At 45.1% G+C, this 13,931-nt stretch overlaps 1 protein-coding gene across 1 annotated transcript; it reads left to right on the top strand.

The window, feature by feature from the left end:
• The first annotated feature begins 6,797 nt into the window (after positions 1 to 6,797).
• LOC129156044 (zinc finger BED domain-containing protein 4-like) lies at positions 6,798 to 8,654 on the top strand. Its single transcript, XM_054735659.2, has 3 exons — positions 6,798 to 7,307; positions 7,459 to 8,000; positions 8,135 to 8,654. Exons 1-3 carry the CDS (start codon positions 6,798 to 6,800, stop codon positions 8,652 to 8,654), a joined length of 1,572 nt encoding a protein of 523 aa, XP_054591634.2.
• The last annotated feature ends 5,277 nt before the right edge of the window (positions 8,655 to 13,931 follow it).

Below are 13,931 nucleotides of genomic sequence, written 5' to 3' on the forward strand. Positions count from 1 at the left end.
TGTATACCGCCCTTAGGAGCCCTTTTCAGAAAGCACGCTGTCTCATACCATCTTTACGCTGACGACTGTCAAATCTATTTTTCATTTAAGCCAACTCAATCGACGAAAGTTCTGTCTGATTGTATCCTTGAGGTCAAGCAATGGCTAGCTGACAACTTCCTCCATCTTAATGACTCCAAAACTGACTTAATCGTTTTCAGTCCTAACAGTACCATGGCAACTCATCAACATGACCTCTGCTATCTCTCACCTAATGTATCCTCTGTAATCTTCAACCTTGGAGTAAAAATGGACCAGGCTCTGAAGATGGATGCCCAGGTCAATAACACAGTTAAATCATGTTTTTTCCAACTAAGACACATCTCGAAACTAAAGCACATCCTGAGTGTCCGTCTTCTGAAATCTGTGGTCCACACTTTCATCACCTCAAGGCTGGATTACTCTAACTCCTGCTTATATGGCATCAGTAAAGCAGCTCTTTCTAGACTTCAGCTGGTCCAGAATTCAGCAGCTAGGTTGCTGACTGGAGCTGACAGAAGACAACACATTTCTCCAATTCTGAAATCTCTCCACTGGTTGCCCGTGCAGTTTAGGATAAATTTCAAAATTATGCTTCTGACTTACAAATCCTTGAACCATCAAGCTCCTCCATATCTGTGTGAACTGGTCCATTACTACAACCCGCTGCGTGCTCTCAGGTCTGAAGATAAGCTCCTCCTAGCTGTTCCAAATGCACGTTTAAAAAGCCGTGGAGAAAGGGCTTTCTCTGTCTGTGCACCGAAGCTGTGGAACGCATTACCACTGCTAGTGAGGCAAGCACCAACAGCTAGCATTTTTAAATCACGCTTGAAAACTCACTACTTCAACCTAGCTTATATAACATAATTATGACCATCACTTACATCTGCATTGTTTAAAAATGGACTTTACAATACCAACTTCCATACTATTGAGGTTCTTTTTTAAAATGTTTTTCTAATTTTTATTCACCCTGTGTCTTATTGATTTTTAGCTGTTAGCTTTTGGGAATTTTGTTGTATTTCCTTTTTATCTTTTATCTGTGTTGGACATGTTTGTATACCGCCTGTTTGATTAACTAACATCTTTAGTGTACAGCGCCTTGTTTGGTTGTAATGCCTTGTGAATGCGCTTTATAAATAAAATTGGATTGGATTGGATTGGAGTACCATGCGTCGCGTATTTGCTCCACTACCAAGAACGAGATAGCAGTTGCGGCGAGGAACACCATCTGGGTAAACAAATGTATTCTTTGTTTCAACAAACAGTAAAAGAAATGCTTCTCAGGAGGTTCGATGTAATGCACCACTACCCCTTGATAAACCGCATCATCGAACTCCATTTCTCTGAGCAAGACACTGAACACCTCCTTCACTCAAAGTCCCGTCGGGATTGTTGTCTAGAGGCGTTTTGGTGCACGAGAGGTTGCACGGGGTTTCTGTCACCGGCACAGATACTTTTACAAAATCGACCGGGTCTCTTGTTGCACAGGAGACAAATGAATATTTTGTAAGCGACAAAAGCGATCACACGTAAACCAAGCCCGTGGACTCTGTTGGGACCAAAGTGTACACCACCGGTGGTGTGACAAACTCGCCCACTTCGTCAGACCGCAAAGATTTGGCCGTTGTTGATATTACTACAACCCGACCCGTTTCACCGACTCGCGTCGACACGACCAGTCCGCGGTCTTGTCACAAACCCTACGACGTTACCACGCACGCGTGCCTGTACGACGCGATGTCGGCGTTCAATAACAACCCTGGGACATTGACGGATAGAGCCGAGGCATTTCCTTATGAGTTCAACATACGCACAGGACAAGGTGTCACGTTCAACGATCTAGTAGAGTACTGTAGCACGCAAACCTACGATAGAAACATCGGTCGCTTACCGCCGCGTAACACGTGGGGGGCTGTGAATCCCATGTTGCAGATGCAAGACACACGGGACCCTGTGGATGAAACGAACACAGTTCACATGTACACCATAACGTCGAGAGGAAGGCTCGAGGAAACGACTATGCTCTACCATGATGAGAAGTGTTGTTACAATGAGGTGTTTCTACCCGGTCGACCCGTCAGTCGACTGAATCTGGACATAGATATGAAATGTTGCGCGCTGTGTCAAAGTCGATACGTCGCCGATGCAAATGTTGCGACCAAACATAAAGAAGCTCAAGCGATGTCGAGCAGCTTAGCGGAATCTTTATTGAACTTGAGAAAGACAAACACTCGGGATGAGACCGCGTTGGCTGGCGTGTGTCTAAAGAGCCTACTCTGAGCAGTTGGCAAGATAGCCGTGTACATGAGACGATCGTCGAGCAAACCCAAGTTGAGTTTGCGGATGTTGTGGTATTTGTCCGTGGAACTGTGCAGCGTACGCGGAATAGAAGCGTACAAAACTCTACTGCAGCACATGGAACGGTTGTCTCTTCGATATGTCCTATTGTCATACCCCGAACGATCACACTGTGCGATCTGCGTAAAACGGTATCGCGGTCCACTTCAAACCAAAGTTGGCCAACGGGCCGTGTACGGACAGACGGTCCGCTATCGACAGAGTCCCGTATTCTTACAGAAAATCCATGAGGTTGCCAAATTGCTATAAAGAAGACGCTAGGTTTGAGTACGTTGCGACCTTCAACGATCAGTTCAACACTCTTGGTTCCGGGTTCGACGACCATCTGTCTCTTTCTGTGGGCCTTTCGTCGAATCCTATAGCGAATGACGTTACGAATTTAGGTCATGAATTTGTAGGTTTGTTGGACGAGCGCAGTAGCGAACTGGCGCTCGCACACGATATTCAAAGTACACCTGACCACGATCGTGTCGTCACCGAGGCTAAGCGTTTGATGAGCTTATGGGGTGTACCGGTGACCATCAGACAAACTGGAACGGGATTACGTTGCATGCAGGCAACCGAGAAATCTATACACAACAGAATACATTTTAAGTGTAAGCTCTAATCTTTGCCAATCACACCAAGCCTAAATGTTTTGTACCGTAGTTATTATATCGCCTGTAATAAAGCCCACAATTGTATCATTTAGGTGTTTTTGGTGTTATTCGTTTGTGTGCAATTAAAAAAATCTACAAACAAGGATAGTGTATTATGTACATCTTTTATTGTTGTTTTTTTCTTTACTATTACATACACACAACAGAAGCTCTACACACACACACACACACAGTCATATGTATGGCAAACAGTAAACCTCAAAATATCGTAGGCTCCTTGTGTACGGGCTGAACACCGCGTAGGTGACGAGACGACGTGTTGGTATATAGCCTCCACCAAAGGAGCCGGGCAAGCGTGAAGTTGATCCAACGTGTGACACCTTCGTCCGTGAGTACTGGCTGGAAGCGTCGTGTAATTACGAGGGCCTCGCCGTGCCACCTCCGCGTGTCGACCGTTCACCATACTACTACAGTTCCTCCTATCGCACATTCTACCCGTGAACGGATTATTGGTCATTGTACTTGTTCGTTTTCTGTACTTGGCTTTGTACTGACAGTAGTCCAAACGCACTACGTGTCTATCGCCACGAGACGCCTTCAACCTTCTGAAGTTCACCTTGTGCCGACTGACTTTGCGGCGTTCGGTTCGCGCGGAGGCCTCCACGGACTTCGGATGGTTTTTAATTTTAGAGTACAATCTGTGCAAAAACCATCTTTTCCATAACATGCTCGTGTCAGGATTCTCTACAAAGTATTGTAACGAAAGGTTGCGTTTGTGAAAGTAGTCTATTATACGCAGTGTCTTGGCGACCAACGCGTGGGCTAGCGTAAGATCTCTGGGGGTTTTGGCCGTACTCCTGGCAGTGCTGTAGTGTTCGCAAGGAGGCCCCGCGAATATCACGTTGGGCGGTAGCCCCGACCAGTCCTTGGCCGGATCCCAGTCTAAGATATTTATTACAATATCAGCCCCGTGACGCCAGTCGATATCTAACCTTTTCACAATCCAATCATTGTCGACGAAGGGTTTACATATACTCCCCGTAACATCAAAGAGACTGAGTAGGGTGTTTCATGGACGAGCAGCTTCCATCGTCCTGTCTTCCGCATTATTATGTTAACGCACCGCTAATCTACGTTAATCGTACGGTGTTAGACAACTCGCCCCAGCATGGAGTTAAGGATATTACTGCTACTCTGCATCACCGCTCGCATGGGGTCACCCGCGACCTACCATGCCCTGATGAACATAGCCTGCATCTCTGTACACTCATCGTGTCCTACACCGATGGAGTATATGTCGTCCTGTCTTGGAAACGTCCTCCAATGCCCCTTAGGACAACCTATCGTGTCGGTCCCCACACGGACGAGGTCCGGATTGTGCGGAGCTGTATGCAGCAACGGTACGCACGTCAAAAAACGTGTCGGCGACCCGCGGTTAGAACACTGCGTACAAAATAGACCATGCCCAAGCGGACAGGTAACTGTGTTACCGGGCGCGCTGTGGCACGATACTATCTGTGGTCATCAGGAAGATGCGAGACTTATCGAAACGCTAGCCAAACCTCTGAAATCACAATGGCTAAGTTCTACGTTAGACGACCTGACCATCGCCTGGAGTAGAGTGTTGTCTCGCCTCGACTACAAAGAAATGTACGCTTTGCTCAGAGTCGTAGATATTGATGACATAATGACCGTGGATCATTTATTATCAACCGTGAAGAGCACTGTGCACTACTGGACAAGCATTCCAAACTGGTATTGCAGTAGGGTCTGTAAACTGCATCTAAATCACACACAGGATACCTGTAATAGATTCGACATGCTACACTTCATGCGCAATAACTATACAGAGCTGGAGACGTTGACTTACTTGTTAACTACCGCGAATAGACACCGCACGTCATACGCACTGTACAAAGCCGTAGTTGCTCCGTTTATGATCGAGGTTACAGTTACACACAATGGTCCAGTAACAGATCTGGCGACCGGTCACTCTTTCGCAAACTCTACAATCACTATACCCATATCAGCTCGCTACGTATACAAACAACGCATGTTATACTGGTATTTGTACCAAAACGATGAGGGGGTACAACTCACACCCTTAGCACCTGGTATTACATACACAGCTACATATCCCGATCGCGGTGACCACAAACTTGTCTATGCCTATAGTTATGGTTACTCTTATCGACGTAAAGGCTTTCTTGTGGATGTATCTCCCCTAGGGACCGGTCTGCCAGACGGCTTACATCCCATGCGTTTCCGCAGAACCCCCCCCCCCCCCCCCCCCCGCTGCACAGAATACGGACTTTTAGGGGCCCCGCGCCCCGGCCCCAGGGACCGGGGGAAATACGGGGCCGCTGCCGGCGCGTAGCCGGGGCCGGAGGCTACGCGGCGAGCCCGCCCCTGTCCCTCTGGGGCCCCCGGGGGCCGCTCGGCAATTTTTCAAAGTTTACGATTGCGCATAGGCCGATTGGCACACTACCGCTCACGTCCACCAGGGGGAGATTGGGTCTGCGCCGTGCCACCGTTTTCACCGGGCCGACTTTATAGGTGCCAATGGATGGACTTGTCAATTGGCCGACATTTTTAACGCCAAACGGCAAATTTACGGGGCCGGTGGCAAAATGCCTGCGTGATAAGATAAGAGAAAGAATAAGATAAAACTTTATTAATCCCTCGGGTGAGTTCCTTCGGGAAATTCAGTTTCCAAAAAAAGCAGCGCAACACCGACAGAGGTTACAGAACGTCAGAAAATATTATATAATAATAAAAATAGAAATAAATATAAAAATACAATTGAATTGCACCTTCCGGATATCAACGTCCTTAGCACCGTTGACCATTAAACCAAATTAACTGTTTAACAAAGGTACTTGCATTGAGGTATTGCACAGTGAAGTGAAGAGTCACTACAGCTTCGGTGTCCCCCCCTCCTTTGTCCTCCTGTTTCTCCTTCCTCTCCCCTCCAGAGAGGAGTTATACAGTCTGATGGCGTGTGGGACAAAGGAGTTTTTAAGTCTGTTAGTTCTCATCTTGGGGAGAAGCAGCCTTTCACTGAATAGACTTTTCTGTTTGTTTATGGCCGTGTGCAGAGGATGCCCAACATTGTCCATGATGTCAAGCAGTTTTTTTAATGTCCTTTTCTCTGCCACTGACACCAACATGTCCAGTTTCATGCCAACCACAGAGCCTGCCTTCCTGATCAGCTTCTCCAGCCTAGATGTGTCCTTCTTCGCTGTGCCACTCCCCCAGCACACCACAGCAAAAAGAAGTACTCCAGCAACCACTGACTCGTAAAACATCCTCAGGAGCTTCCTGCAGATGTTAAAAGACCTCAGCCTCCTCAGGAAGTACAGTCAGCCTTGGGCTTTCTTATACAGGTGGTCTGTGTTGCATGACCAGTCCAGTTTATTGTCCACCCACAGCCCAAGGTACTTGTACTTATTGACTACCTCCACCTCCTCCCCCTCTATCTTAATCGGCACTGGACCCCCTCTTGACCTCCCGAAGTCCACAACCAGTTCCTTAGTCTTTAAGGTGTTAAGTTGCAGGTGATTCGAGTGACTCCAGGCGACGAAATCTCTCACCAGACCTCTGTACTCCGCGTCCTGATCATCCCAGATTAGGGGTGCTCCGATTGATCGGCCACAGATAATTATCGGCCGATTTTCCAGCAAAAGTGTGTGATCTGTGATCGCCGATCACTGCCTTTCATTTCCGATCTGGCACTTACTCTTCCCGGCCGGTAGTTCACCCTTCCGCTTCTCCCCACTTAGTGCGCATGCGCGTGGCGGCAAACCCGCAAAGACAAACATGTCTGCCGTGTGGAACTTCTTTTCGGTGTGCGAGAGTGATATTAAGTTTGTGTCTTGCAACACTTGCAAAGAAAACATACCCCGCGGAGGAAGCACTTCAAAAAAATTCAACACAACGAATTTGATCCAACATTTAAAGACTAAACACTTGGCGGAGCATGGTGAGTTTTTGAGGCTCACCGCAGACAATGAAAAGAAGCCAGCTAATGCTAATGCAGCCACAGTCAGACGGCAGCTAACGCAGCCGACGCTTGGAAACACTCGCCCATATGAGCGTGACAGTCAAAAGGCTAAGCAAATTACCCGAAAAATCATCGAGTTTATTGGACTAGACGACCAGCCTTTTTCAGTTGTGGAAGACGCCGGATTCTGCCGACTACTAACCCACTTGGAACCTCGCTACATGCTACCGGGATGTAAATATTTCGCCGACGTAGCCCTTCCAGAGCTCCACCAGACAGTGTATTCTTTCATCGAGGGACTCCTTAAAGAAAGCGTCTCATCCTCTGTGAGTTTCACAAGTGAAATTTGGAGCTCAGATGTCAGTCCTGTGTCAATGCTGAGCTTAACAGCTCACTGGATAGATGCAGACTTTCAACTTGAAAGAGCTGTTCTGCATGCCCAGGAGTTTTCCGGTTCCCATACTGCGCTAGCTTTAGCAGCTGCAGCTGGCCATCCATGATGCTGTGCTGTCACAGCGCAGCATAAGTGACAGTATTGCCGAAGGGAGACGCATTGTGGGACACTTCAGGCACTCTCCATTAGCATATGCAAGACTTCAGAGTGTACAAAAACAACTGGGACAGCCCACCAAACGACTGCAGCAAGATGTCAGCACGAGGTGGAACAGCACCGATTATATGCTCCGCAGCCTCTTGGAGCAAAAACGAGCTTTGGGCGTTTATGCTGCTGACTTTGAGCTACCTGCTACCTTTACATCTTCCCAGTGGGACCTGATTGAAAGCACAACACTACTCCTGGAACCCTTTGAAGAGCTGACTAAAGAAATATGCTCATCTACTGCATCTGCTGCTGATGTCATACCCTCTGTGCTGGTTTTAAAGCACCTACTTGCCAAAGATGCTGCAGCAGATCATGGTGTGAAGACAACTAAGGCCACATTGCTGGAAGCTGTCTCCAAAAGATTTGCTGATATTGAAAAGGAACCTCTCTACAGTTTGGCCACCATCATAGACCCAAGGTGAGAAAATTATAAAATAAATAATGCTGAAATGTAAGCATTTACTTATCCATAGTTAATTATTTTGTTTTCAAGTTGCCAGAAACTACAAGTTTAATAAGAAATGAATGTGATGTCCCCCCACCCCATTCTAGGTACAAAGACAAATTCTACTCTGAAGACGCAGTCAAGATCGAGACACACAGACAGCTTCTTCGTCTGATCACAAAGGCCTCTCAGAGGGACCCAAACCAAGAAGCTGAAGCCAGCAACACAGGACCACCAGCAGAGAAAGTGCCACGACCAGGATCCTTTTCTTCCATGTTCGGTGAAATCCTGGCAGAAGAAACCCCACGGCAGGCTCACACTGACACTCCAGCAGGACCAGCACCATCAGAGATGATTGTCTATCTCTCAGAGCCACCCATCCCTCGGAGTACATCACCTTTGGCATTCTGGAAAACTAATAAGGAGAGATTTCCAGACCTTGCTAAAGTAGCTCGAGCCTACCTGTCTGCACCCTGCACAAGTGTAGAGAGTGAGCGATTATTCAGTGCTGCATCCAACATTGTAGATGAACACAGGAATAGACTCATGACTGAAAAAGCAGAGATGCTCCTCTTTATTAAAAAGAATCTTCCCATGATGCTTCTCAACAAGTCAAACACGTCATAAATATTTAGCATACACAAATGCTGTTTAACACGTTTCCCTGTTTAAAGCAGTTGCACTTTAAGTTGTGCCAGTTTTCTGTTTCAGGGTCTTTAGGACCATATGTATTAGGGATGAGCCGGATACTCGACGAGTATCCGGTACGGATAAAGCATTTTTGACGAATACTAGCATGAAACGAGTAAAACGAGTCAATATCCGTAATTGTGCTGAAGGAAAATCTTCATTGGGTAACTGACTGTCTTCACGCTCTGTGATTGGCCAGTCACATAGAGCGCCCGCCCCTCCCTACTTACAAAACTCTCTAGACGGCCGGGTGCGCAGTCCGTCCGGCTCATCCACGCACACACCCAGACAGTAACGGATCGCGCTGTGATGGCTTCACTGTTTCTCACGTTTCTTCAGTTTTCCCTAGGTTTTCTTCAGCTCGCCTCTTTTTCGGTTGAATATTTAAAGTTACTTTTTTCGTAACTGACATGGTGCATTTGACAAGACAGAGCTGACGTGCTGTTGTCACTACCTCCGCTCCGGTCGGGTTTTTTTTTTTTTTGAACTCCCTCTCTTCCTCTCTCCCTCTCTATCTCTCTCTCTCTCTCACACACACACACACACACACACACACACACACACACACACACACACACACACACACACACACACACACACACACACACACACACACACACACACACACACACACACACACATTAATCAACATTGCTTTGTTTAACTTTGTGTGGGAAAATGCCAAGAACGTTAAGAAAAAAATCAGTTTAATCAAATTAAAATTAAAAAAATATACATAAAGTTGTGTCTGGTTCTAGCATTTCATATTTCCTAGTTCCTACTGCATGAGTTCAGATGTATTAATCCATGCACTCAAATATTAATGTTCTGATTTTATTGAAAAACTTGTTCTGTAATAGTTTCTTTACTATTGTGATCAAAAATATTTAATCTCAATTCTGAGGCTGCTCTGTAAATAGTTTTCAAATGAACAATACACATAGCAACTTCTGATCAATCCATATCAATTTCAGACTTAAAATAATACATTGATGTAAACCATGTCCACTTCCGGTTAAACCACGCCCACTTCCGGGTTATGCCACGCCCATTCCGAGTACAGATACAGATAATTTAGTTGGTTGAACAGATACAGATACAGATAGTGGTGTACTCGCTCATCCCTAATATGTATGTTGTTCGAGTGACAAATGGGCTATTTTATTTACCTTGTGAAACAGTCATATTTATTTTATACTTTATAAGAAAGTGACAAATGTGGGTTTTTTTTTTACCGGTACCTTGAGAAACAGAGTCATATTTATTTTATACGTTATAAGTGACAAATGTGCCATTTTATTTACCTTGAGAAACAGAGTCATGCTTATTTTATACATTATAAGAATGGTAAGCACTTTCATTTTTGGTATAACAATAAACAGAGTTTGATAATTCATGGCCTCAGGTATTTTTGACTTTGTAAGTTATAGTTAATAGAATACAAGCTCCATTTGAATCTGGATGTATCATTGGTTACTTAATTTGATTTAGGGGGTGATGTGAGATATCAACTTTTTTTGCACTATTTGTAGCCTAAAGAGAGCCTTAATGTTTTCAATTTCTTATAAATTGTTACTGATATTACATAATTTGACATGAAGTAAAACCATGTTTTTTTCTGAATTAATATGTAACACATGCATTAGAACTCACCATAGCTAAATGAACAATTTACAGCCAATCTATGTAATTGGTATCGGTAATCGGCTGATCGGCCATGATCGGCCTCTTGGCTGATCGGTATCGTGATCGGCAGATTAAAACCTGATCGGAGCATCCCTATCCCAGATACACCCCATGATGGCTGTATCATCTGCGTACTTCTGAATATGGCATAATTCAGAGTTGTAGCTGAAGTCGGAGGCAACGTTTTTGTCACAGGCCCGACATTTGTATGTCGAATGGCAAAAGAGCAGGGGTGCTGGCAGGATGTCGGCCAAATGGCACAAAACGTGACAAACGGCCCTCGCCCGACGGAGAGCCCGCCCCACGGTGCAAATGTAGGGGGAACCGCACGTCCTGTGTCACAGTATTGCCAATTCGCCTACATTTGCCCGTCCTATGTCACAGTATTGCCAATTGGCCTACATTTGCCTGCCCTGTGTCACAGTATTGCCAATCAGCCTACATTTGCCCATCCTGTGTCACAGTATTGCCAATCAGCTTACATTTGCCCGTCCTGTGTCACAGTATTGCCAATCAGCCTACATTTGCCCGTCCTGTGTACAGTATTGCAAATTCGCCAATATTTGACCCATATATCAATCCATAAACTGCCAAATGATAGCTGTTGGGCATTTTTATTTTTCAATTCAGGCGTACCAACACACACAAAGGGGTTAGAAATATTAGGTTCTCAAAATTACTTTGCAAAAGGGTGAGAAAATGACACACACCGGGGTCAGAAGCCAATTTCCTCTCACACAGAGCCAAGGCTGTGGACTTTATTTGGGAGCACACACACCAAATTCCAGATAAGTACATACTTCTTCACAGACACTACACTTTGGAGAAGAGTCTTCAGGCAGTCATAAACAACACATTGGTTTTGCTTGAAGCCTTCCCAGGACCTTCTAGGACGCACTGAGTGATGAACTCTGTTTGGACAGAATACATAAGTGAAACAAACTAACAATAGCCATTCCCCCTATATTTGTCCACCAAATGGCGATTGCCAATTCCTCTACATTTGCCCGCCATATGGCAAATGATTGCCATTTGCCCTAAATTTGTCCACCAAATGGCAAATATAGCCATTGGCCCTACATTTGTCCACCAAATGGCAATTGCCAATGCCACTACATTTGTCCATGAAATGTCAACATATTGCCAATTCCCCTACATTTGCCCGTCAAATGTCAACGTTTTGCCAATTCCTTTACATTTGTCAGTGAAATGTCATATCATTGCCACGTCCCCTACATTTGTCCGCCAAATGTCAAAGTATTGCCAATTTCCCTACATTTGCCTGCCAAATGGCAAATCATTGTAATTTGCCCTACATTTGTCCATTGAATGGCAATTGCCAATTCCCCTACATTTGCCCATCGAATGTTTAAAAATTGCCAATTTCCATACATTTGTCTGCCAACTGGCAAATTATTGCCAATTCTCCTACATTTGCCCGTCAAATGACAATGTATTGCCAATTTCCCTACATCTGCCCATCGAATGTCAAAAAATTGCCAATTCCCCTACATTTGTCCGCCAAATGGCAAAGTATTGCCAATTATCCCACATTTGTCCAACAAGTGGCAATTGCCAATTCCCCTACATTTGGCATTACCCATATATTAGTGCATAAAATGGCAAATGATAGCTGTTGGGCAATTCAGGCGTACCAACACACGCAAAGGGGTTCGAAATATAAGGTTCTCAATACCATTTATCAATAAATACCAAAATTACTTTGCAAAGGGTGAGAGAATGACACCCACCGGAGTCAGAAGCCGATTTCCTCTCGCACAAAGCCAGGGCTGGGGACTTTATTTGTGAGCACACACACACCAAGTTAGAGATAACTACATACTTCTTCACAGACCCTCCACTTTGGAGAAGAGTCTGCAGGCAGTCATAAACAACACATTGGTTTTGCTTTGAGCCTTCCCAGGACCTTCTAGGATGCACTGAGTGATGAACTCTGTTTCGACAGAATACATAGGTGAAAATCAAACTAACAATACCCAGTTGTCCTACATTTGACCGTCAAATGACAAAGTATTGCCAATTTGCTTACATTTGCCCGTCTTGTGTCATAGTATTGTCAATTTGCCTACATTTGCCCGTCCTATGTCACGGTATTGTCAATTCGCCTACATTTGCCCATCCTGTGTCACAGTATTGTCAATTCGCCTACATTTGCCTGTCCTGTGTCAAAGTATTGCCAATTCATCTACATTTGACCGCCAAATGGCAAAGTGTTGCCAATTCTTCTACACTTGTATGACAATTAACAATGCTTTGTCATTTACTGTACATTTGTAGAGGCAATGACAAAGTATTGTCATTTCATTTAAATTTGTACGTAAAATGACAAATTTCGCCCAATTTGTCAGCATTTGTTAAGCCAATGGCAAATAATTGCTACTTTTACCTACATTTGTAGGGGAAATGTCAGTCGTTTGCTAACATTACAATGGAAAATGTCTAAGTGTAGTAAATGACTGCTAAGTGTGTATGAAAAACCAAACAGATTGGTTTCAAACACTGCTTTATTAGCAGGTAATGATTTAAAAAAACTAAACCACAAAGTGGCATAAGTTAACAATGAACAAAAAACAAGAGACAGGCTTCTGTAATTGACAGTCAATTACAAACATTTTTTGGTTTTGAACCGGAGCAACTTTCTCGCCTGCTCCTTCTTTTTTGCTGTAATTTTCAGAGGGCTCAGGACCACCTTTGGAAAATGACGCTGATGTGTGTAGGAAAACAGAAGCCATTGATTAGTTGTTTCCAAATAGGAAAACAGAAAATGATCACTAATATGAAATGACCAATGCTTACCAACACTGGCTTGTGGCTTCGTCTGGTTGTCTGTGTGCGATCATGCGAAAGATAAAGATTCAAGTTTAGAAATGACAATACAGCTCAATGACAGATTAATAATTTTTCAATTGTACTTACAGATGGCCCTGTGTACTGCTCCGGCTCCTGTGGTAGTCCAGCCTTACGGTGGAACACAATAGTGATAAGGTCATCATCATCATCATCATCATCATCATCATCATCATCAGGATCAGGTCTGCAATGGCGACTGAAAGAACTCACCTCAGAAGGATTCACTGGCAGCTGTGGGGCGGTGGGGTCCAGCTGCGAGCCTCTGACAGGTGTGCTTGTCTGGAGAAAGAACACATAATGCAATCGTCGTGAAGCTGTGTCGGAGGGTGACAGCGTAGGACAACCGAGGCCAGGTTCAGTTAAACAACGGTGACTGAAGGAACTCACAGCAAATGGAGGAGGTTCCACCGGCAGCTGTGGGGCGGTGGGCTCCGGCTGGGCGCCTCTGACAGCTGTGCTTTGCTGGAGAAAGAACAAATAATGCAATCGTCATAAAGCTGTGAGGAAGGGTCACAGCACTCAACAACGCACATCCATTCAGAGTGCGAATGAACTTACAACAGAAGGGTCGTGGTCTCCGTCGTCCTCCGGAGACTCGGAGCTACCGCTCTCCCGGTAGCTCACGTGCCCTTCGGACTTTTCTGTGCTGCTTCCGCT

This window comes from Nothobranchius furzeri, chromosome 14, assembly GCF_043380555.1.
Source record: "Nothobranchius furzeri strain GRZ-AD chromosome 14, NfurGRZ-RIMD1, whole genome shotgun sequence".
NCBI classification, from domain to species: Eukaryota; Metazoa; Chordata; class Actinopteri; order Cyprinodontiformes; family Nothobranchiidae; genus Nothobranchius; species Nothobranchius furzeri.